Source organism: Equus asinus, chromosome 13, assembly GCF_041296235.1.
Source record: "Equus asinus isolate D_3611 breed Donkey chromosome 13, EquAss-T2T_v2, whole genome shotgun sequence".
In the NCBI taxonomy this organism is placed as follows: Eukaryota; Metazoa; Chordata; class Mammalia; order Perissodactyla; family Equidae; genus Equus; species Equus asinus.
This window is the reverse complement of record NC_091802.1, coordinates 48,075,552-48,102,449: the sequence shown is the minus strand read 5'-3', so window position 1 is coordinate 48,102,449 and position 26,898 is coordinate 48,075,552. Positions and strand designations below refer to the sequence as shown.

The 26,898-nt window shown below is 37.7% G+C and overlaps 1 protein-coding gene across 1 annotated transcript; it reads right to left on the bottom strand.

Moving 5' to 3' along the window:
• Positions 1–415: 415 nt before the first annotated feature.
• Positions 416–25,472, bottom strand: PSMD12 (proteasome 26S subunit, non-ATPase 12). Its single transcript, XM_070482113.1, has 11 exons — positions 25,197–25,472; positions 18,398–18,457; positions 18,183–18,311; positions 13,918–14,025; positions 12,216–12,320; positions 8,541–8,690; positions 8,318–8,452; positions 7,333–7,445; positions 6,490–6,664; positions 4,085–4,162; positions 416–2,910 (listed from the first exon to the last, which is right to left on the bottom strand). The coding sequence occupies exons 1-11, from the start codon at positions 25,302–25,304 to the stop codon at positions 2,701–2,703; spliced, it is 1,371 nt and encodes a 456-aa protein (XP_070338214.1). The 5' UTR covers positions 25,305–25,472; the 3' UTR covers positions 416–2,700.
• Between the last annotated feature and the right edge of the window lie 1,426 nt (positions 25,473–26,898).

Sequence of the window (26,898 nt, the reverse complement as noted above, 5' to 3'; positions counted from 1 at the left end):
GCAAGTGTCAAGAGGAGTGGTTCTCAAAACGTAGTCCACGGATCAGCAGCATCCTCAGTCCCTGAGAACTTGTGGGAAATGCAAATTCTTGGGTCCCACCCTAGACCTACTGGATCAGAAACTCTGGGGGTGGGCCCAGCACCCTTGTGTTGTAACAAGCCCTGCAGGTGATTCTGATGTGAAATAAGTTGGAGAACCAAAAGTCAAGCGCGCAATAAGGCACGGCCTGTCACCAACCCCAAATCAGAAAGAACTCAGGGGAAAAGGGCCAATCAGTTGGCTTTTGAAACAAATATGCAAAATGTCTTCCCATTGCTTAAAAATAGGTTTAGAGAGATAACATGATTTTGAAAGAAAAATGAAAATTATCTATGGGTTTTTGTTTTAAATAGTAAGAGATTAAAAAGAGAAGTGATCTTTTAAAGTATGAGTTTATTCTCCAGGTTTTCTTCAACACCCACAAATTAGTGCTTTTTATTGCAGCTATATCCAGGAGCTGAAAACAACTTAAAATATGTACTTTTATCATACATTTAACACTGATAAGAGATAGAATGGAACGGTATGAATTTTAAAGATGAGTTTTTCAATAATTCAATAATAAGCATATGGAAATTGAGGATAACTACAGAAATAGCTATTGAACTCTAAAATAAAAAGAAATTATATAGAAATAAAAGGGTAAAAGGTGTTTCATAAAAAAAAACACGAAGAAACAGTGGCTCATCACCTCTCCTGCTGGTTAGTAATCTAATAAAAATGATAACGAGTCAAGTATGATCTCCTTCATACTTCACACAAAGTAGTTCTTTTCATGAACGCCAGCTTTAGGTCTGAAATGTGAGAGAGGATCTGGGGTTCTGAACATCTCAAATATTTTACTGCCCTAGGCTAATGGATTCTTCTTTGTCACACTAAGAAATTGGTACTAACTCTTGTTTGCTTGGATAGAAAAAAAAAGAATGGATGAGCAATTAATCAAGTGGGATTTGGTCACTGGGACAGTCACAAATGGCCCCAAATCAGAACACACACAGAGTTTAGTTTGAGGGTGAACATGTTAAATAAAGACCAAAGAAGGGGAGCATCTGAAATCTTTACAACAGCATCATATTGGGCCAAAGAGACTAGGTTTGGCCAGTACAAGGGGAATGAGTCTCGAGAGAGATGAAGTTAATGAGAAGCTAGATTCAAATTAGCCCCAACTTGATTTACAACTTAACAATGCAAAAATGATTTTATTTTCTATCCTTCTCATTCAAAAGAAAATTAAAACCATATTCCTATTGCTAGTACGAACTTCTCATGTTTCAGAACTTGCCATACCTTTGGTTAGTTTTTAAAGATAAGTGATAGCAGATGTTGACGTTATTGTGACCAATACATTAAATTTCCAAAGAATAAAATTAGATTAGTACCATCTTATTATTCACAATGATTCGGCATAAACAGGAGAGGTCCCACAATTGTCCTCAGCCCTGGGATCATGAAATAGGGCAATTTAGTGACCATTACACGGAAAATGAATTATGAGAAATGCTGTCTCCAGAATGCTTTTCTCCCCTCTCTTCATTTGTATTTTTCAAAAAGCAGACCTCATACTTTCCTCACTTAAACATCATTTAAAATAACCTCCTAACATTTCATTTTTCCATTTTCTCTGAAATAAATCAAATTAAAAACTTCCAAAATTTGTTAATATTAATTGATCACAAACGTTTGACAGTAAAACTAATTTTGTTTAACTCTGTGAAAAAATGTTAATATTACACCATTTGTTAAGAGGCCAGAAGTCTTTTTTTTGGGGGGGTCACTGTTACAGCATTTTCGGTTGTTAGCCAGTGTTGCTATAATGGAACGAAAGTTCTTATAAAGAGATAATGAATTGGAAGCATTAATGATGTAATTACACCTACGAGTTAAAGCCACAAAGAAGTCTTATAAAAATGACTTTGTGTGTTAAACTGTGTCAACACGATGTCAGATGATTTTGTTCAACAACTGGTCAAGTCAGGGAAAGGGGGGAAAATAAGGCTACTGGGATTGAAACCAGTTTGACTCAAAGAAAACAAAAATTAAGCCTACAGCCTACTGGATAGGCCTGTACACACTCAACCTGGAGACTTTCTGCCACAATACTAAAATGCAAATTCTCCACAAATCACAACTTTATCCCAAATGTCCTTATATGTTCTATTTTTCTTTTTAAATTCTACTAAATAATTGATAGCTTTACAACAGAATTTATTTTATTTAAAAAAACACTTAAATCATTACCCCACAAAATGTTCACAAACACAGGTAACCATAGAAAGTAAACATGCATATCCTGCTTTTATCATAATTATGGTTGTTAGCTGAATGAAACAAATAGCTCAAAAGGTTTCAAATGATAGAAAAACATATTTGGGTAAGTTATGACACAATTTTTTGAGTACTGAGACAACAGAAACGTATTATATTTTTGCACCAATTGCAAATGCAAAGTTAACAATGAAATCAGGGGACTGAAGGGCTGAAAGGAGCTGGATATCCATATTCTCAATCTACATATCCACTATCTTTTAAATTTTAGACAAAGAAGCTGAAAATAGACAACAAAACAAAACAAAAACCCCAACATATACACCATAACAGTCTTTTTTTTTTAAAGACTTCCAATTTTAACTCTTTTCTAAAAGCACTAAGGCACCGGGACGCTTATTGTAGATTATGGATCATCTCCTCTTTGGCTATGAGGTGTGTAGTTTTGTTGACTAGAGACATCAATGAGTTCAGTTTCTGAGACCAGTCATTTAATAAATTATTTGGATCCTTGGGTCTCTGGAAGTTGATAATTCCTGCCAACCTGTCTACTTTAGCAAAGATGGTCTTGTTAACTACTAGATTCGAGAGGAAAGCCTCTGACTCCTGCAAGAGAGAAAGACAAATTAGATTAAAATAGGATAATTATAGACAGTAAAACTTGAAAGCAGTTTTAAATTCTTCATTCAAGGGCTAAACTTCGTTATTAACAGTTAGCAACTGATTTCCTCTCATTATGGACTTATTTTACTGAGAGTCTAGGGACTGAACAGAACAAGCCCCCTCGCAGTCAGGGCTGGGTGTGAAGCTGCCTGCCTGCGGATTCAATCCTGCTGGCACTGGCAAGATCGTGTTGCCAACTGCAAGCTGGCGTCCTCTCTTCTCTGTAACGTTTTCCCCTAAAAGGCAGTGCTATACAGTTTGTTTCCAGAAATGCTCGGTTAGAATATACGCTCTGCCACTTCGCAACTATGTAGCCACAGATGAGGCAGTTTATTTCTAAGGCCGCTGGTATCCTCATCCAGAAATGAGAAGAGCTAACGAACTAATCAAGGATCAAGCCTTCTAACCCTAACACTCCGTGATTCTTCTCTTTCAGCTAAACTGTCACAACTCCTGGCGAAAGAAACGGCTTTTCACTTGACTCCCATCTCTTTGGTGTCATATATTTTATCAACATGGACCCAGACCTGACTACAATCCTCCTTTAACATGTCCTGTCACCTTTTCAGGGGAACTGCAGTCAGGTTTCCTCCACATCTTTTATTTCTACAGTTCACTTTTGGGAACCTAGATATATTTACTATAGAAATAAATACCTTGGACTTCAAATTAATCCATCTTTTTTTTACTTTTTTCTTTTTGAGGAGGACTAGCCCTGAGCTAACATCCGTGCCCATCTTCCTCTATTTCATATATGGGACGCCTACCACAGCATGGCTTGCCAAGCGGTGCCACATCTGCACCCGGGATTCGAACCGGTGAACTCCAGGCTGCCGAAGCGGAAAGTACGCACTTAACTGCTGAGCCACCAGGCCAGCCCCTAATCCATCATTTTAAGTGAAGACTTTAACCAGTTATAAATAACATCAATGTAACTATAAAACTTGATATGTAGGCTATTTTTTGGTATTCAGGATAGCTTGGGGAAACTTTCTACCACCCAAACTTAAAATTAAATAATAAAACAAAATTGATTTTCTCACTCAATTTTTACAAGTCAACCGATAATCAAAATAAATGACTGCAAGTAACTCAAACAATGATGCTTACTACTTACATCAACAGACAGATCCAGAAGCTGTGCCATCCTCTTCATTGTTATCCTTGTATAATACTTTGCCATTATTCTAATATTCTGGGGAGGGGAGAGAGGGCAGGGAGGACAGAGAACAGCTGTCAGTAAGTCTAAAAGTCCATCTGTTTCCATATCCAAATAGGTTGAGTTAAGGCTCAGAGCTTTTATTTATTTTTTGAGGAAGATTAGCCCCGAGCTAACTGCTGCCAACCTCCTCTTTTTGCTGAGGAAGACTGGCCCTGAGCTAACATCCATGCCCATCTTCCTCTACTTTTTATGTGGGACACGGGCCACAGCATGGCTTGCCAAGGGGTGCCATGTCCACACCTGGGATCTGATCTGGCGATCCCCGGGCTGCTGAAGAGGAAGGTGCGAACCTAACTGCTGAGCCACCGGCTGGCCCCCAGAGCTTTTATTTTTTTATAGCCCATCAATGGAATGAAGCTGGCTCTAAACTTCAATAACAAAACTAAATATTTAGAAATTTTGGTTTCTGCAGTTATTTGTAAGTTATTCTGAGGACTCTCTACAACCTTTTTAAATATGTATAGTCAAAATATAAGGCTTATCTTAACTAAATTAGTGGTTAAAAATTATAACTGTACTAAAATATTTTTGCTAAATGCAAGAACCTAAGTTAAGCTTTTATAATTATATACAAATATTCAAAAGGCTAAAATTCAAAAAATGATCAAAATCATCTCAAAACACCAGTTAATCATCATTATAACTACTTAAAGATAACTTGAAATTAAACTTCCTAATCCTCACTGGAAATGGTGATAAGTTAGACAGAGGGACTCCCCTTTACTATTCTTTTTTTTTAATGATTTTATTTTTCCTTCTTCTCCCCAAAGCCTCCCAGTACATAGTTGGTATATTTTAGTTGTGGCATGTGGGAAGCCGCCCCAGCATGGCTTGATGAATGGTGCTAGGTCGGTGCCCAGGATCTGAACTGGCAAAACCCTGGGCCGCCGAAGTGGAGCACATGAACTTAACCACTCAGCCACGGGGCCCCGCCCACCCCCCCCCCCTTTATTATTCTTAATGTTAACATAACTGACAACACAGCAGCGCTCTCAGAGTTGGATGGGGGAGTGGGGCAGGGCCAAATGAACTCATCTTTGAAGAAGCTGCACCTCCTGCCATCTCCATCAGGGTGGATGGCAACAGCAACCTCTCAGGAAGCATGAGAATCACCCTAGACCCCACTTTTTCCTTCATCCTTTAAATTTAATCAACGATCAAATTCTATTGATTTTCTTCCTTAAAATAATTCCATTCCATTCATTCCTCTTCAACACCTCAGCTACGGCCTTAATTCAAGCCCCCAGAGCCCATCATTTAACTATTCTCATCTCCAGTCTTTTCTCTCTCCAAATCCACTCTACACTTTCTCCCTGAGGAATCTTTGTAAAATACAAGCCTGGTCATTATCCTCTCAGTTAAAAGTTTTCACTAGTGGGGTGTAGAATCTTTATTATAATCCAGACCGTTTCTACATCTCCAACTTCCTTTCTCACTAAGCCCTCTTTTTGGAGGCCCCAAGCACCCCTGCTGGGTTAAGCGTCCACGCCCTTGCTCAGACTATCTTGTCTGCCTAAAGGGACTGCCCTCCCTTGTCTGCTAACTACCTATTCCTGATAAATCTTACCTCCCATGTCAATTTCTACATAGCTAGCCAGACCATTCTTCCAGGTGGAACGAGTCACTCTCTCCTTATACTCTATATATACTTGTACCGCAATATCTGTAACACTTTCATTTGCAAACGGATCTTCCCCTATGATTTACTTTTAAGCTTTGTGAAGGCAGGGACCGTGTCTTATCCTCCCAAGTGTCCTAGAACTTTGTACAGCATCTGACACACAGAAGGCTCACAGTAAATGTTTGTTATGTGAACGAATGTTAACTAATTCAATTTCTAGTGACACCAAGATCAAGGGTCAGGTTTAAGACATGTTACCCATTTCCAAAACTACCAAGTGAGTATCAGACAGAAAACAGTCCCCTTATCCCCATCCACCCCTCACATTCTTAAGGAATTTCTTCTTGTTTATAAAATATTTTGAATTCTTAAGAGGTCCTCTCAAGAAGAAGCATGCTAACACCTAGTTATCTTTTCTGAAACGCCAAAAATAGGAGGGAAAAAAGACAAAAGGAATTAGATAAATTCTGATATGCTTTGGGAAATATATACTAAACATATGAGCAACAAATTTACATCACTACTACACTGGGCATAGGAAAAAAATCCTAAAGTGATGAATTAAAGAAATAACATCCAAAAGAAACATCTGATTATCAAACTTGAGAAACAAGAATTTATGCTCAGATTTGCCAAAGTTTACTTCTAAATTGTCATCTCCACTATGCCAGATTCTTACATGTTCAACAACTCTGTTCTTCAAGTCTTTCCACCTCTTTTCACCTTCCTCTGTGTAAGCGAATACATCAGTTGCAGGACTCTCAAGAGAACCTTTTCTTAATTCCATTCCATAGTCGTCAACAAGTGTGGACCAACGCATCAACTCCATTGTGGTAAAAAGCTTTAAAAGATCCCTGTAAATTGCATAAAACTTAATATTCCAAATATGTAAAACTTAAGTTTCCTCCAACTTAATAGCAAATATTTAAACATCAACAAAGACTGTTTTTATAAATTTTTATTTGTAGAACGAGACATGAGTTGATAATATTTTACCAACTTTACTACCATTTTTTCCCACAGTAATTCTGAATAGAGCATTCCCCTACTTAACATTCTGCCCTCTCCTATATCATATTTGCCAATCTCTGGACTAACTCACTGTAAACTTACTAATGACACGGATAAAAGAAAAACAGCTTTAAAAAAATAAAAGCCCACCGTGCTTATGATGAAGCGTAAATGTTTTATTTAACAGATTTCCAGAAGTACTTACTTCTAAAAATCACAAAGCCCTAAACTACTGATAAAACTTTATCAAATGGTTAATGAACCAAAAGCTGCTAAAGTGAGCTTGAAATATTCTACTTGATCAGTGGTTTAGAACGAGGTACGTTACAATCTCATTACATTAATTTCTACTGCAGTGCTGAAAAACATTCTGCCACTTTATTATCTCTAGTTTTATTCTCTAATACCATCTATCTGCAGCCAATTAAGAAGTGTACACTTAGGTTAACCAGTTTTCTTTCAAATTGGTGCTTCTATTGAGATATACTATACTAATTATAAAAGTACTTACTTGTATTTAGGAATTTCTTCTAACTTCTTGTCACCACTTATTCGGTGAACTAAATCTGACTGTTCATTGTCAAAAGGAGCCAAGATTACATAGAGGACAACACTTTTCAGAGCCTAAAAAAGTTGCACAACACAAGAGATTATATGCAAGATTAGAAACAAAACGGAAACTTTGGATGAGCTGAAAAACCATGGAATAATTGTATATATTCGTTTTCAATATTGTATCCAAAAGTCTTATGGGGAAAAAATCATAACAGGCTGCTCTTTTTTTTTTTTTGAGGAAGATTAGCCCTGAGCTAACTATTGCCAATCCTTCTCTTTTTGCTGAGGAAGACTGGCCCTGAGCTAACATCTGTGCCCATCTTCCTCTACTTTATATATGGGATGCCTACCATAGCATGGCTTTTGCCAAGCAGTGCCATGTCCACATTGGATCCGAACCAGCAAACCCCAGGCCGCCGAGAAGAAGAATGTGCGAACTTAACCGCTGTGCCACCAGGCTGCTCTGTTCATAGTGTCTTTCTGTAACATTTAGTTTTCATAAAACCACTACAGTAAATCTTTGCTAATTTGAATTACTATCTGGGCTGACATTTTTTTTTTAAACAAATGTATAAAAGAAAAAGTTCTTACAATAAGTTGGCAGCACAAATGTGGAATATCATATAAACTATTTATAATAGTTTTTGTAAAATAATTTTCCAAAGTAGTGCTAGGTCTTTATCTGTAACTTTTGTTAGCAGGTGCCCTGCTGTACATATTTTATATAGTAAGCCTACAGTCCTTCAAAGAGAATAAATAATTTAGAGTATTATCACAATTCGTCTGAATCAGTAAGGATAAACTGAATTATCACCATACTGAATAGAAAGCAGCACCATACAACTGCATATAATTACTGAAATTAAAATTATTTCAAATAAATAAAAAATGCAAATTCTTCCAAATAAGTATCACTGTCAAGTATAAGAATATATTCTTACCTGTTGCCACTTTTCACTTTCTGCCTGTATACAGGGAGTATCATATATTGCTCTGTAGTGCTTACAAATAGACAAATAGGATCCCTCATGTTGATCCAGCTGAATCATTAAGTTATAGTATTTCAACTTTAATTTCTGAAAAAAAGTTGACAAAATATATTGGAGTTTATAAGTTTTTTCCCAAACACTTTCAAAGCAAACTTATAATAAGACATATGCTTACCTCTGTATTTTCTTCCTGGAAAAATTTGGTATTAATTTTCTTACTGATGATTTGTGTACGAATGTAATCCTTTACAGCTAGGCAGAGCCTCATTTGCTCTAAAATAAACTCCACTCGCTCTTTCTTTTCCATTGACCCGTAGGTTTCCACCTAGCAAAGTAAGTCCCCAAATAAGTTTATAATAGTCAGTAATTCTTAAAATTGCAACAAAATTAAAGATATGAAAATATTCACCCCTGATAAATAATAAGAAACTTCATGCATATTGGAAGAGCACTGACAATGATAAAAAGCTACTTTCTTCCAGGAAATTACAACTAAAAAATTATTATACAGTAAAATGGATTTTTCTTTCTTTTGGTGTAAAGTTCTATAAATTTTGACATATATATAGCTTTGTGTAACTACCACCACAATCAAGATACAGAACAAATGATGTACACTTGAAATTTGTATAATGTAATAAAACCAATTTTACCGCAATAGAAAATAAAAAAAGATATAGAACAGTTCTACCACCCCAAAAAACCCCCTCACGCTACTCCTTTATATCACATGCTTCCCTCACTCACAACCCCTGACAACCAATGATGTGTTCTCCATCACTACAGCTATCTTTTTGAAGAGCATCAAATATAGCAGCAACCTTTTGAGACTGTCTGCTCGCTCAGCACAATGCTTTGAATACCAAGATTCATTCGAATTGTGTATATCAATAGTTCATTCCTTTTTATTGCTGAGTAGTATTCCATCGCACGGATGAATCACAATTTATCCAGTCACCTGTGAAGAACATCTGGGCTGATTCCACTTTTGGCCTATCATAAGCAAAGCTACTTTGAACATTAGTGGATAGGTTTTGTGTGAACATAAGCTTTCACCTCCCTTGGGTACCCAGGAATGCGATTTCTGGGTACACGGCAAGTGTATGTTTAATTTGATAAGTTGCTTAACTGTTTCCAGAGCGGCCGCACCATCCATGTTGCATTCCATCAGCAATCTATGAGAGTTCCAGTTGCTTTGCATCCCTGCCACGTCTTGGTATTGTCAGTATTATTTAAATTTTAGCTATTCTAATAGGTATGTAGTGGTATCTCATTGTGGTTTTAATTTGTATTTTCCTAAGGGCTAATGAGGAAATTACAATTCCAAATACAAAAAAAGGATGACACCAGTTGCAAGCTTTCTATTTATATACTGATTAAAACCATTATATGAAAGAGGCACTGGTCTTTTTCAATTCAGCTATCAAGGCTGATGTGACTCCTAATGGATGCAGAATACAGAGTCACAGCAGATGCACACACATACCATGCAGAGAATCAATTCTATCAAATGCCACGAAAAAGTTCCTAATATAATATTTGGTATACATATATTGTAAGTGAACTTACAAAATCCAGAATGACACATTTGAAAGTAGAATGAAGTAATAAGACTATTATTGTTATAATTTGGTCTGAAAATGTTTTTATTTCACTGTCTTCTTCTATGTAATTTTTTAAGGAAAATAAAAACACACACAATGAACTATCAATGTTCCATTTATACATCTTTACCCACTCTCCATGTATCAATTACTTTGAAGCAAAACTCAGACAACATACATACAAATATTTCAGTATGTATCTCTAAAAGATAAACTGAAAAAAAATTATCATACCTAACAATTCCTCATCTCACCAAATAGCCAGTTAATCTCCAATAGTCTCACTTACTTTTTTTAATCAAATCGGAATCCAAATAAGGCTCATACTTTGCAATTGGGAGATATGTTTCTTATGTTTTTTTTTTTCCTTGTCATTTATTTGTTGGCGAAATCAAGTCAATCGTCCTATAGTTTCCCAGAATCTGAGTTTTGCTAGCTTTGTCCCTGTGGTGTCATTTAACAGGCCCCTCTGCCTCTGGTGCATCCTGCAAACTGGCAGTTACCCCCAAAAGCTTTATATAATCAAGGTTAATCTTCTTGGCAAGAATATCTCACAGGAGATGTTGAATCATAAGGCACATAATCCTGGTTAAAAAACAGTTTGGGGGCAGGCCCCATGACCTAGTGGTGAAGTTTGGCACTCTCCACTTCGAGGGCCCAGGTTTGGCTGTCAGGCACAGACCTACACCACTTGTTGGAGACTATGTTGTGGTGGCAACTCACATATAAAATAGAGGAAGACTAGCATAGATGTTAGCTCAGGGTGAATCTTCCTCAGCAAAAAAAAAAAAAAAAAAAAAAGTGCTAAAGGCAAAACTACAGACAGTAAAAAGATCAATGGTTACCAGGGAGAGAGAGAGACGAATAGGCAGAGCACAGAGGATTTTTACGAGCAGTGAAACCACTCTGCACAATACCACAATGGTAGATACATGTCATTACACATTTGGCCAAACCCACAGAATGTATGAACACTAAGAGTGAGAACCTAATGTAAACTATGGACTTCAGGCAATAATGAGGTGTTAATGTAGGTTTGCCAATTATAAGCAAGACACCACTCTGGCGCAGGATGTTGAGAGCAGGGGTGATTGTGTGGGTGGGGGGCAGGCGGCATATGAGGAATCTCTGTACTTCCACTCAGTTTTGCTTTGAACCCAAAGCTGCTCTAAAAAATAAAGTCTTTAAACTAAAAAGAAAAAAAAAAGTTTGAAGTCAAACAGAACTAGTGTGAATCCAAACTCAACGACTTCTAGGCTATGAATTTAGGCAAGTTACTGAACTCCTTTGAGTCTCAGTTTCCATGGCTGAAAAATGGGGATAGAAATAGTGTTGTGTGTGACTATTAAATGAGATAAAGTATATAGAGAACATAGGACATGTTTAAAAAAAAGAACGAAGAAAACGCATAGCAAACAAAATCCTTCCAGTATTACTGATGGGCTAAACTTATGAGAAAAATTTTGAGCTAGTTCATGTACATTTTTCTAGTGAGAGAATCTATGGTTTTCCTTGCATTTCTTGGCTCTTCGCTTTCTCATTTTAAGTTCTCTCTTAAAAACTGTCCTGGGGCTGACCCCGTGGCCGAGTGGTTAAGTTTGTATGCTCCACTTCAGCAGCCCAGGGTTTCACTGGTTTGGATCCTGGGCGTGGACATGGCACCGCTCATCAGGCCATGCTGAGGCAGCATCCCACATAGCACAACTGAGGCACTCACAACTAGAATCTACAACTATGTACCAGGGCCTTTGGGGAGAAGAAGAAGGAGGGGAAAAAAAAATTGGCAACAGATGTTAGCTCAGGTGCCAATCTTTAAAAAAAAATGTCCTGAACATGGTAAATTATGAGGCAATTTTTCTTTGTTAAATCAACTGACCACCAATCAAATATTCAGTAAGAATTAAGCCAATGATTAACAGCAAATTCCTAATGTACAAGTAAATAGTACATGATTACTAATTTTATTTAAATTTCAAAGAGAAATAAAATGTTCAAATAGCACAAAATCAAGACTGATTTGCTGATCATAACTTTTCTTCAAACCTTTTTTAGCAGTTATATTTAGTTGGGACCATAATAACATAATCCTCAAGCTACATGAATAACCTCATCATCTACTGTACTTGCTCTTAATCTTGGTGGTTTGGAAAAAAGTGATTTGGTGCCAAAATAAGCTATTTCCACGAGAAAATATTGCTGACTAAATACAAATAAAGTTTTACGCATTCTACAACGCAGCAGCTTACCTGCAACTCTTGTAAAATGGAGGCTGCCTCTTTCACGTCACCGTTTTGCTCTTTTATAGTTGCTAATGTTTTAGTCAGTCGAGCACGCTCAATTTCAACATAAATCTGCAAATGCAAGAAATTGATATTATCAAAATTCCTACAGAAATGTGTTAACATTTAAAAGGTAGAACTGAAACATTATTCAAACTAGGTGTAAGAGTATTCATCTTGCAGCTATTGTACACTTTATCCTCCGTGTACAAAGAGAGCCATGTGACATTTTACATTTCACAATCACCTAATTTTTAAGAAAATGTGTCTATAAAACATTAACCATATTTTACAGCTTTGCTTTGAGAACCAAAATATGAAATCGCTGTTTAACAAATAACAGCGCCACAAGCTACTAAATGGCACAGAAAATGGAAAGTGCCTTTAAAAGAACGGATTATTAGAAAAATAACACACTTTACAAAGACCATACGCAGTCTGGTATCTATAATTCAACCAATATCCTAATTGTGACTTACCTTTAAATACAAGATTACTTTCTTTAAAAATATCCGATCTTGCTAAGTAATAAAACTATCAGCATTTTTTGCAGCTATACGTAATGTTAGTGGATTTATAATTTCCAACAAATTAAACATTAAAAATATGACTACAGCCTAACAGTGTCTCGAGAACTAATTTTCATGCTCAGGCTTGCCTACCCCTTTAGCTGTTGCTCTGCAGCAACCACTTTTCTCCACTCCACCCCAAAAACCTAATCTCCAATAATAACTACTTCCAGTTTCCTAAACGTACTAATGTGTTTCTTACTTCGATATCTTTGTATATAATTTCCCCAATGTCTAAAACACCCTTCTCCCTATCCATGGGCCCTGTAGAATTTCTACTCATTCTTAAAAAGCCAGCTCAGCAGTCATCAACTCTTTGAGGCTTTCCTGGGTACCCCAGCCAGTCACCCCGTCCCTCTGTGCTATGGCGAACTGTAGCACACTGATACCGTCACAACACGGCACAGTAACTATTTCTACGATTGATCTCTTTGAGCTAAAGAAGAGTGTCTTGTTCACTTTGGACTTAGCACAACACAGGTGCTCACTAAACATTTACTGAACTGAACTAACAGTCAAAGATGCAATAAGTTAAATATAAGCAAAGTTTTTGTCCTCCAACCACAAAAATCTGTCTAGAAAGAAGAAACATCTACGACAGTCACCATTTTACACTTGCTCTTTTTAGAGAAACATGAGATTAGGGAGAAAAAAAATAGACATCAAAAGAAATACAAACAGATTCTAGTAAGACAGTGAGATTTTGAAAAGTAACCTTATACTGTACATACTCTACTAATTTAAATATTAGAGTGAAACCTTAGCTATCCCATAGATTTTTGAAACAAATCTAGGCCAGAGAATTAACCTTATCTTTAATTCATTATTACCACATGTAAATTTTGGATAAGATCATTAATTCCTAGAAAAATCTAGATATACCAAGACCGTAACTATTTAAATAAATTCATTTGCATATGGAAAGATATTAGAAGGAGATGCACAAAGATACTGGTTGAATTAAGGTGATGACATTTTGTGTATTCATCTTAAAAGAAATATACATACATACTTATATAAAATGTCTAAATATATAAGTATCTCTGAATACAGATAAGACAGTACTTATCACTGTTGAGTTACACCAATAGAAAACTCACCTTTCCTTCTGTAACCATTCGTAGAGTATCTATTAATCGAAGTTTGATTGGAAGGTCCGTGATTTCCTCAACATAGGTACAGCACTGCTGAACCATTTTTGCAACAGCCTAAAATAATAAAAACCATTCCTCAGTAAAATTCATTCCTCACACAAGGAAAGTATTTTATTGATGGAAGTGCTATTGTCAAATGTGGTCTTCCCAAGCAATTCTAGACAGTGAAATGCTTATAAAAGAATGTCAAAATCTTCCCCCATAGCTAAGACATACTGAATACCCATTAATAAACCAATAAAGGTTAGGAAAACCTCAGATGCAAAGACTTGACCCCTCCTCACTACATGGTGATCTGATTACACAAAAGGAAAGGTGGAAGAGGTGTGTCTGGCAACATCTTGCTAGCTAGCTTTTTTGCAGCCAAGTAGAAAAGCATGGAAGAAGTGGTAGCAGACTAAAGGGGAAAAAAAGGGAAGAGAAAAGCAGAGTTCAAAAGTAGCTGTGACAGTAGTGAAGCCATGACCAGCAGATACTGTGATGGAGAAAAAAGAGCTGGCGGCAGAGGCAGGAGGTAAAACAGCTCTATCGTCTGGGTGAGGAGGGGGGGGCCACAGTCACCCCTACACCTCAGTAAAATATGACAATGGAAGCCACAGCATCTCTTGCCCACAGTTTCCTCACAGATAATATAAGTGGATTGGACCACATTTCTTCTAGCTCTAACATTCTATGATCTAGGCCCAGTTTTCTGTAAATTTCTGTAAATATTTACCTAGTAAATATTTTAGACTTTGTGGGCTATACGGTCTCTGTGGCAACTAATTCAACTGTGCCTTTGTAACTCCAAAGCTGCCACAGAAAACATAAAATAAAAAGGCGTAGCTGTGTTTCAAAAACTGTCTACAAAGGTGGCAGGTAGGATTTGATCGATGGTCCACAGTTTGCCAAACGCTAATCTAGATTCCAAACAGTATATCATAATCACTGATAATAATATTAGGACTCTCTGTCATCAAGAAAATGTTAAGATATATTAAGCATATTTTAAGATAGCAGAAAAGTAAACAGAACATCTTGCTGTCAATTATACCTCAATAAAGCTGGAAAAACACAAAACCCACAGTACATCTTGCAAAGGTTTCCTTGAAAAACACTTAATGTGTAGCTCAGGTTAGATTTTTAATTATTGGAAAAACTGGCTGTTCAGAGACCCAGGCATTCCAAAGTGCAGGTTTTATTGTAAAATATAACTCTTTCAATAAATGCAAGGCTCTGGAACACCTAGTATCTCACAAATCATATGATCCCTCTAAAACTAATTATAGCAATGATTTCTAGAAGGGCATATAACTTGATAATTCTAAGAGCTGTGCAAAAAAACAAATTACCAGAAATCAGATGAGGTAAAAGAAAAACAACTACATCAATATTATAATGATAAGTGAACATCCTGCTGCTCTCTGAAAAAAATGCAGGTAAGTCACTGGGGAGGTTTTGGCTGAGGCGAGGCTTTCCCTTGGGCTCAAGTGAATTAGAAACCACTAATTTTAAGCAATCTAGCAAAGGTTACTTAAAAAAGAAATCATTACTTTCTGAGTCTGATAAAGCAAAAAGCAAAGTTTTAGGTAAAAGGTGGTTACAGGAAAAGGAAAGAGCCATTTTGAGTCCCTAAGCACTTTCCACATTCATGAAGACACAGTATGCTATAGTGAAGAGCAGTAACCTGGGTTCCAGTCCAGCGGTGAGACTGGCCCAAACTCCTCTTTCTCTAAGAAGCCTTCCCTTATAAACCTCATCAAAAACGTTCTCTTGCACCTTTCATCTCTCCTAGCACTTTTCACTATTCTTAGGTTACCTACTAGGTATTACCTAGTGTCTCTGTGTGTGTGTGTGTATAATTTTTTTATTTAAAAAAAATCAATCTTAGAATACTTGTTAAAGACATATATTGATTACTTATGCTTTATATTCCATACTAAACTATAGGTTACTTGAGGGCAGAGCTATAGACTGCACGTTCCTTCACATTCCAAGAGCCTTACGTATCAATCTCAGTTTCTCCATCAGAAAAGTAAAATAGTATAATGCTAAGAGAAACAAGTCAGATGGAGAAAGTCAAATACTGTATGATCTCACTCATAAGTAGAAGATAAAAACAACAAAAAACACACACAAAGATAGAGACATTAGATTGGTGGTTACCGAAAGGCGAAGGGGAAGGGGATGGGAGGAGGGCACAAGAGGTGCCAGGGCACATGTGTGTGGTGATGGATAGTAATTAGTCTGCGGGTGGTGAACATGGTATACTCTACACAGAAATCAAAATATAATGACATACGCCTGAACATTTATATAATGTTAAAAACCAATGTTACCATAATTAAAAAAAATAAAAAACAAAGAAGAGAGTAAACAGTTGCTTCTACTAGATCTGAAATTTTATGACTCTATGAAATTAAATCTGTATTTTCGGATACATACTTTGAATTTACTAATACTACATAAAATACAAGTTTTTATTTATTTTAACCCAGGTTGCTCCAAGACTTCTAATTAAATAGCCCTTTCAAAACTGTCCCAAAAGCAAATGTCTTGGAAAATCAGAGGAAGATGATGATTTGTCTTTTGGACTCTCAACCACAGAACTGAGTACCACAATGCATATTTAAATGAATTTCACATTCACATGTACTAGCTTGCCTCAATTAAATCTATGCTAATTCTTCTCTTTTTTGTTTTGAGGAAGATTAGCCCTGAGCTAACTACTGCCAATCCTCCCCTTTTTGCTGAGGAAGACTGGCCCTGAGCTAACATCTGTGCCCATCTTTCTCTACTTTATTTATTTATTTTTTTTTTAAAGATTTTATTTTTTTCCTTTTTCTCCCCAAAGCCCCCAGGTACATAGTTGCATATTCTTAGTTGTGGGTCCTTCTAGTTGTGGCATGTGGGATGCTGCCTCAGCGTGGTTTGATGAGCAGTGCCATGTCTGCGCCCAGGATTCGAACTGACGAAACACTGGGCCGCCTGCAGCGGAGCGCGCGAACTTAACCACTCGGCCACGGGGCCAGCCCCCTTTCTCTACTTTATATGTGGGACGCCTACCACAGCATGGCTTGACAAGCGGTGCCATGTCTGTACCTGGGATCAGAACCGGCAAACCCCGGGATGCCGAAATGGAACGTGCACACTTAACCGCTGCACCACCAGGCCAGCCCCTCTATGCTAATTCTTAACAACAAATTTTATATGCATGTAAAATTATCTAAAAAAAAAGAAATAATTACAGTAACTTTGTTTTTTGCAAAAAATAATTTAACACAGTCTAATACTAAACTCTCTAGCAGTAGACTCATCAATAAAATAAGAGATTTGGACAAGAACCCTATATTTCTGGTTTTGGTTCCACTACTAGCCTGTTTTACAATGTTGTTATCTTTACTATTTGAAAACAAAAAATAAAAACCCAGAAGCTACTCAGGAAACAGCATTTTACTTTATTTATTTATTTATTGTGAAGATGATTTGCCCTGAACTAACATCTGTTGCCAATCTTCCTCTTTTCACATGCGAGCAGCCACCACATCATGGCCACTGACAGACGAGTGGTGTAGGTCCACACCTGGGAACCCAACCTGGGCTGCTGAAGCAGAGCATGCTGAACGTAATCATTAGGCCACCGGCCCTGGCCCAGGGAACAGCATTTTAAAGATGAGATATAAATGTATAAAAATACTTCTACAGAGAATCACTGAAATATATCTCAAGTGGAAGAACAGGGAAACAAAAAATCCAGCTTCACAAAAACACCAAAAGAGAATATATATAATATTTAAACAAAATGAGCAGTTGAAATAATCTGTCTGAAAATGGCCTCACAAATAAGTTCAATATTAAATGTTTAATAAAGGACATATGATTAAAGTAAATTATAGATTATCAACTTGATGGATTATAATACAACCATTTAAAACAATAAACATTAAGCTATGAAGCAACATAAAAATAGAACAAAGCTGCATTGAAACTCTCAGTATAATTTTGTACAAATATGCAAATATATGAAGACTAAAAGAAAAAACAGAAATAAAAGCAGTTGTTATGAGAACATGGATAGAATTTTTAAAAACTCTCTAAAACGTTGTAATGTTGATTTCCCAGATCTTACACAGATTCAGAATCTGTTTTCTAAAAGTCCTTATTTAAATGTAAATTTAAACAATTAATTAAAAAATTAATTAAATTTGTTTTTTGAGCCATCAAGAACTTACTTGTTTTAACTGACTCCGTCTTTTTGACAAAAGCATAATATTTTCATTAAGTAAATCCCATTCTTTAGCCTCATAGCACATCTTCACTACTGCAACTAAGATACGGGATGTAGACACCATATCAGAAGCCTATAAGAGTGAAAATATATGGAAGTTAATGGAACAATGTTAAATGAAATGAATGGTAATTGAGGTTTTTACTATAATCTACTCACAGTACGAGTCTGTTTTTCCAGAGAGAGAAGGGTTTCAATGACTTCTTGAAGTCTTCCTTCCTAAAACAAAAGATACAAATGAACAATGAAAATACCACCAACACAAAATCAAATAACTAGTCTTCAATGAGATGTTTCTGACACAGAAAAGGAAGAATCAATGGGCTATTCTTGAGGAAAAGGACCACCTCATAGCTACTTTTGTTGTGTTTTCTCCTTTTCTTGTGAATGCTTGCTTGCTTCTCTAGTGGATTCCATAAGTTAGTGGTTCCCAACTTGGAGCCCACAAACTGTTTTTAACATTTCAAAATGCCTGAAAGAAACTGAACATAGAACAACAATGACTTAACACCTGAGGAAAACATCCAGTCTTTGTTTTGGATTCTAATTTATCAACTCAGCGTAACATCTGTTTATCTTGTTCTCAATAGAGACTTTAAACATGTGTCTTTGACGAATAAAAACGGGAGAAGGATTTCCTTATAAATTCACCATAACAAATACTTTAGAATATGAAGTTTTGAGGAGAAATCAAAGGACATTTGGTGGTAAAAAGATAGAAAACTCTGGTGTAATTTTTCAACGACTTTAAAAATAAATCAGTAATTGTGCTTAAAGGAAATGAAGACCATCTGAGAATTCCCATGCATGCTATACCAAAAGTCATGCTCTTAGCAGATACTGTTCTAACTGAAATACACTCCTTTTGACAACTGATAATATCTTCTATCTCATATGCACAAACAAAACATTCTCCCCGGGGCATACTTTAAGAAACGGGAATAACAAAATTCAGATAATATAAACTTAAATGATAATACACCAGGACTAAAATAAGCCATCCTATTAGGAACCACACATTTTGATAAAAACAAAATCAATCCACAGCACAAAAATTGTACGTATTTAAGATACTAATATTAATAACTGTAAATGAATTGGAAGAGATGAGAAAGGGTTTATTTAGAAATGTTTTTTCTACCATAAATGAAAAAATGTTTTATCTTAATGCATTCATGGACAGTACATGAGAACTACTCTTTTACTGATTAAAGAAACTAATTAAACAACTTTTGAATTAGGGGCACAAATAATGTTCAGACTTTTCAAAATATCATTTCCATATTTTCCAACATAACTCTTAAAAATATGAATTTTCTATGCATCATAGAATATGTACTGTATAGCCATTGTTTGAACTTATTTTAATTAAATATGAAACATATATTACTATTGTATTTTAACGTTTCCTATACAAAAGGGGAGCACCAGCTCTGAAAGCTCTATAAATTCATGAGTACAATAAATGCTGGCTAAATGTCCATTAGGGGAGAAGAACAAAGAACAAATCTATAAATACTCCAAAGTTAAAGGCTAATAAATCAGAAAAGATCAAACGAATCTTTGAACTGGGAAAACTGCTAGAGACGATTTAACCCAATCTCTTCATTTTAGAGATTAAAGAATGAGGACCCAACAGTTCAGCCACAAACTAATCAGGAGAAGCAGAAGCCAGGGCTCTTGTCTCCGGGTCCAACGTTCCCTCCGATACACTAAACCATATTAGTTTAAATCACACCTTTGCTTCGATCAAAATAATTTCCCTAGGAAAAAGATTACTATCTGGCAACAAAATCTAGTGAAAAAAAGAGTTAAAATGCAAAATACTGTTTATTGATGGTCACTCCCTGTCACTTTTGCCATTACTGTTAGTCATGTGACTGTGATCAACAGAGCATAGGTTACTATGTGGTACTTTAATTCAGAAGTATGAGTTTTAAAGAACTGCATCCTACATGTAATAGAATCACACACCACTCTAGAGCCATGGTCTGCAGGCATCAACGAAACACTAAATGTCAGCTCAGAAACGCAGTAGTCACTTGGCATCTCCTTCTTCAACACTGAAGCCCACTGACTGCTTTGCACCGATCCCAAACTCTTTTCTATTTTAATATTTATTGTTTTTCTAATCCCACTAGAATGTAAACTTTGTAAGAGCAGGGACCATGTCTATACTGTTCACCACACAGCTCAATGCTCTGTACCTAGCCGAGCACATAACGTTTTTCTGAAGGTATTATGACATATTCCTTTATACCTTGGTACCATAGTTATTAATGTCATGTCTTGCCTCCTACGTGGTCTGTAAGTTCCTTTAGGGCTGGACCTTGTTTGACTGTTGTTTCCCTTGCACCAACTTGTACACAGTATGCGCTGAGGAGATCGACACTGACCTGAACTATTCAGTTGATCTTAATGGCTTACAATTTCTGATTCTTACTGTTACAGTAAACAGGATGTGACAAGTTATATGGCTTTCAATTCAGCGCTATTTGAGGGACACTACCATTAACTTCATTAAATACAACTCCCAATTCTCTAATCATCCCACTTTTTTCTCCCAATCTTGCGTGTTCAATCCTATGGCTAAACATCCTCCTCCTTCCCTTCCTATCTATTGACATAGTTCTTGAAATTCCACCTCTTCAATGCTGCCTTTCAACTCAAAGAAACAAGATGGGCAGAGCTATCAAAACCAACTTGTCAGAACATGTGAATTTTGCAACTCATTTTTCTCATTAAAATAATCTTTGCAAATGAGATAAATGACTAAAGAGTTTGTTCAACATCAACATATGTTGAGTATCTGTAAGTTCTGCATGTTCGTGTCCTTTAACTCGTAAATGGATCCAATCACTTAAGGATTTGTTAAACAACCTAAACAAGAAAAAGGCCAAGAAAAAGTTAACCACAAATAGTTGAAATTTAATGCCAATCCAATAATTTTAAATAATCTATTTCTTAAAGGAGTCTTTTGCCTATGCTGCTAACAACCAATAAACTGTTTTACTTTTCATCTCCTCTTTATTTTCAATATTAACCCTGAGAAGAAGCTGCAGCTGACCAAATGAAATGAAAACACATTTAGAGGAAGGAGAACCAAAGGATATATTCAATTTAAGAATGTTAGTAGGCCCCAAATAACTACGGGCCAAATATATTGTAATCAAAAAGTGAGGCTGAGTGGGGGTGCAGGGAATATAACCCTCTGTGTACTAAAAAGTGCTAAATGCCACATCTTCACAGTTCAGAAAAGGCCCTCTTTAGATTAATTTTTAACTCCCCAATTCAAGGGTGAAGCAATAATCATTATCAAGAACTAATATCACTTTTATTATCTCACCAACCTGATGCAGGGTCCTCAAATACCAATCACAGAGGCAGTAGAATGTAACGGTTAAGAACACGGGCTCTGCAGCCAGACTGCTGGGGTCTAAACCCCAGCTCTACCTGGGCAAGACGCTTCCCCTCTCTGACCCTCAATTTTCTCTTCAGTGAAATGAGCATAAGAGTTCCGACCCCACAGGGTTGGTGTAAGGATTGAAGCAACACCTATGAAGGTATGCCTGGAACAAAGTGTGTACGTTATCATCATCATAATAGCTAACATTATAGAGAAATCACACAGCAGTAAATATTAGTGTCTGCTGTTATTTGCTAAGTGACTTTTAGGACACAGAAACAGAATTATACTAGGTCACAACTGTAGGAGATTCAAACGGCCTAGATTTAGCAATTTTACCACCCAGGTCCAGACTTCAGTTTTACTTGTGAAGGCTTCTGCTATATGTAATTTTCTCACCTGATACATTTTTATGAAGTCTCTATACACATATAATTTTTATCTTTAAATGTCTTTCACATTAAAAATTTAAAAAGTCTTGGGGCCAGCCCAGTTGCACAGTAGTTAAGTTCACGTGCTCTGCTTCAGCGGCCCGGGGTTCACTGGTTCAGATCCCGGGCATGGTCACACTGCACCGCTTGTCAAGCCATCCTATGGCAGGCGACCCATGTATAAAATGGAGGAAGATGGGCACAGACGTTAGCTCAGGGCCAAGCTTCCTCAGCAAAAAGAGGAGGGTTTGGGGTAGATGTTAGCTCAGGGCAAACCTTCCTCAAAAAAAATAAAAATAAAAAAATAAAAAGTCTTAAGGAAAGTAAGCGCAAAAGTGCTATTCCTTTAGAGAGGTTCTGGACGTAGCCAAAGGACACTATACCAAGTGCCAGGAGACAGGACTTGATCTGGTTCTTCTCTGGACCTTCGATAAAGCACTTAAGCTGCCTGAACCTTAGTTTTCTCACAAGTAGAGTAAACGTAACAAAACTTTCTTCAGTTTTATTGGTGGGCTCGAAATAAAAAAACAAAAGAATGTATGCTAAAGTGTTCCATACATTCCAATGTAGAAATGCAATGCTTTAAGTAAGTATTTTCTTATGTTTGGCAGAATAGTTAGAAAATAATATATTACGATGAATAAAAAGCAAAATAGAGAAACATATCTAAAAAAATTAACTAGGACTATAAGACAACCACCTAATCCAAAAGTTGAAAACTGTGGGTCTGTATAAACAAATAAACACCTTATAGCATCCCATCCCCAGCACCCTTGCCCCGACCTCCCTCCCCACAAAAACAATCCATACCACATCTTGTTTTGTTCAACAGGTACACTAGCCTAAAAAACCCAAATGGCTTTACTTATACATAGTTTAACAGGCCCCCATACTCCCTGTTTTAAACATTTCCATTACTCATTTGACACCTACAAAGGCATTTGGCATCTGAGTTTTCAAGTCCCTTCAACTGTCCTGAACATGACGACAGTATCCTAATAAACGCCACATGTGATCTCTAGAACAGGTGTAGCAGACAGCAGACTATCAGAAGAAACTGGTAAAGGGGAGGTTTTTCCTCCCAGGTCTCAGCACTAGGAATAGCTGTGCTTCTTTAAAGCAAATGGTTTCTTCCTTACAGGCACTGTCAATCTATTAATTTCAAAGTGGTGGTTCAGGGGCTGACTTTGGCCTGTAGGTTGTTTTGTTTGATCTACATGCTACGGGCTCAAATAGTGTTTTAAAACAGGTTAACGTCCACCTTCTAAATATTGAGGCAATTATATAAAAATCCATTCCTGCTTTCTCTCTCAAATTAGAAGAGTTGACAAGGCTAGGCCTTCATTCCCAACTGGCAAAGACAAACTGAAGATGAGGTGTTACTGCCCTCTTTCCCCGGGCAGGTGCTCAGAGGTTCAGGTTTTCATTACCCTTGGCTCACTAGGCAGGACAGCACGGTCAGAGCACAAGCTCTAGAATCAGTCAGGGGTTTGGGTTTGCATCCTGGCTCCACCACTTTACTAGAGGTAAGACCTTGGAGCATGTGACAACTTCTCAGACTGTTTTCTTGTCTGTATAATAAGAATAATAATAATACCTATCACATGTGGTTAAGCTGAGGATTAAATGACTAAACGCACGTTAGTACTTAGAAGAGTGCCTGGCACCACAGAAAGTTCTCAATAAATGTCAGCTGTCGTTATCTGCCTGGCACTGGAGGTGTTTGAGTTTCCCAACCCTTATGTAACTGATGGCGTTTCTTTACAGTAGCTGCTAGAAAGCTCAGAGGCGAATTTATGGCTCCCCTCTAACAAGTGTACGGAACCTAAGAAACACAGGTGTATCAACTTTATTATCTTTTCCTATCTTCGTCTTTTGCAAAGCCCCACTAAATTCTTTCTTGGAAAAAAGGGAAGCATTAAAAAGCTTTCTTTCTAAGAGCTAAATGTGAACTATTACTGACACTCCTCCTGCCACTGAATTTATTACACTTTGATGTACTTATGTAGTAAGCTCCTTAAGGGACAAAAACAACCCTACTAGTGAATGCATCCCAGGTGAATAGCAATAAATGTTTGTGGCTGGATTGATCAAGGAATTTAATGAGGCCTCAGCATAATCCTTAGCAACAGCCCATGATGGAACTGATTCAAGAACCATCCAAACCCTAGTCAGGCAAACTTAGCTTTGGATCCCTGGTTCTACCTATCACTACTGGAATGTTGGACAAATAACTCTGAGCCTTAGTTTCTTTGTATGTAAAATGATACACAAAATTGCCTGCACATAGCAGGGGGCATGATAAATGTTTGGATCAAGCTAAATTTCTATTCCATGGAGATAAGCGGTTGGGAACTACTGTTCATGGGCTCCCCTGATTAGGTTACTCTGTACTTTAATGCCTATTTGTGTTGACTTCTGTAGTTCCTGCTCCAGGGATGACTTCTCCTCACCCCAATCTTATTCATTCCTCAAGGCCCAACACAAACGTCAGCTTCTCTGTAAAACCTTCCCTTATCCCACCCGTAAGAAAGAAGAGATTTCTTCTCTGTGTTCCAGTAACACTTGAATACTGTATGGTACTCACCACCACGCGTGACTTGCCTAAAGCCTTACGTATACAAACTCCTTAAGGACAGGGGTCCTGTGTTAATCACCTTCGGACTATCACTTTCCTGCCCCTTCTCCTGGCCAAAGGCTAGGCACATCGCCGTGATCCATGAACAGCTTAACGACATAAACTGATTCAGCAAGAGCAATAGAACTAAACTCTCTGATGTAGCATGAATGCTGAAGAGGTCTTAACCCAGGGGAAACTACTAAACTAAACGTTAAGGAGAATCCAAGAAAAGGCAAAGAGTACTATGGGGCCCCAACTCCTAAGGGGACGAAGTGACCACCTGTCCTGGGGAGCGTTCAGGAAGCTGTACGCGCTATCGTACGCCGGTTGCGGAGTCTCCCTTCGGGCAGACCTTGGATCTCCTATTCATGCAGGCCCAACCTGGGCTGGGCAGGCAGTGCAGGGTGTGCGCTCCAGCCTGCAGGCCCCCGAGGCCTAGGGAAGCTCCGCGCCGTGACTCAGCCCCTGGCGCCCGCCAACAGCGGGCCGGCCTCCCCTCACCTTGGCCAGCTTCTCGCACTCGGGCAGTCGTTGATCCACCGTGGCGCTGTAGTCCACCTCCATCTTGACGATGCGCCCATCAGCCCGCTCCGAGCCGCCGTCCGCCATGGTCCCTGCCTGAGCGTCCCTTGATGTCCCTCTACTTCGGCCCCCACTCGTCACCCACACCGGAAGCCGCCTGCGCACCCTCTCAGGCAGTGCGTCGGGAGCCCGCACGAAGGACCCCACGAGGTCCCCTGCACTGGCCGCCAGTCAGGCACTGCCGCGGACAGCCCTGGGGGCGGAGCGGGGAGGCGGAGTTGCCCCTTCAGCCTACTTCCGGTCTGGTCTTTGATAGAATTTTCATCTGAAGTTTGCGGTGAGAAAAGCTAGTGTGATGAAGTAGGCCATCCTGTATGTTCCTACACCCTTCCTGTGAAATATTATGATTTCTCAGAACCGTGGGCCAGTCGCTTACCTTTTCTTGGCTCTCGGTTTTCTCATCTCTCTGTGAGCGGGCTGAAATACACCCTAAAGAAAAAAGGTCTAAGGTTTCACCTGGTTGAGAATCTTGGTGGCTTAATCTGTGACATCTCTGAAAGCTCAAAAGAGATTATGCTGCTCAGTAATATAACAAAGTATTTTTTGTTTGTTTTCGTTTTTACTGTAATCCACTACGTTGATAAGAATCTTTAGAAAGATATTTCATTCTTTCCCTAGAGGACTCTTGTGAGCATCGAAGGGGATCGCGTATGCGAGACTTTCGATTCTTAAGGACCTTACAGATTTTCTTTATTATCATCCACACCATCTGGGTTCCTAAAAAAAAGCTTAGAATCCTTGAAAGTGAGAATGAGGTTGTGTGTGGTGTGTTCCAAGTGTCAACAGTAGCAGGGGAAGCAAATGGGAAAACTTGGAGTGGTCTACCTGTTATGTTAGTGATTCTCAATTTAATCAGCACCAACATCCTTTTAGATATGCTGAGTAGACCTTTTTTTTTTTTGGTGTTCTGTAATGAAAATCATGGATAATGAAACCCATCTATACACATAATTTAAAAAAAGAAAACATTTTAGCTGTAACATAAAGGAGAAACATTGCAAAATAGCAAAATAAATATTTCAGAATAGAAAGGCTAAAACATGTCTACAGTAGACAATGCATAGAAGTAGTTATTTGCATGTACGTATACACGATAACTGTAAATGCAAAAGGGACAACTGTAATAGATGTGTTCCATTGCTTCCTCAAGCATCATAAGGGCTTACTGTTGGTGGCGTGATTTTTCCAAAATGGTGTACAACTTCCTAGTAAAGTTCTGACAATATCAAAGTATAATCTTCCATTGTTTTTCACATAGAAGAATTCTTAGAAATTTTAGTGCATCTTAAAATTTCCACACAAAAAAAAATTGCTTGGCATATGTAAAATGGAGTTAGAGTCGAGGCCTAAAATACATAAGTAGGTGTCTCGCAGGACACTGAAAAGTCACATAGACTGTGGGACAATATTTTATTGTGTAGGTTTGTTGCCTTGCAGGGGTCTAGCATCCCAGTTACGTGCTGATATCTCCCTCTCTCCCCAGTGATTGTGACAACCCAAAATTCCCTTATAGATTTCTAAAACACACTCCAGAAGCTAGCATTGTTGAGACACACTAGGCTAAGATGTTTTCTGGCTCTATATTTGGTGTGCAATTGAGCAGACAAAAGGATTTGGAAGT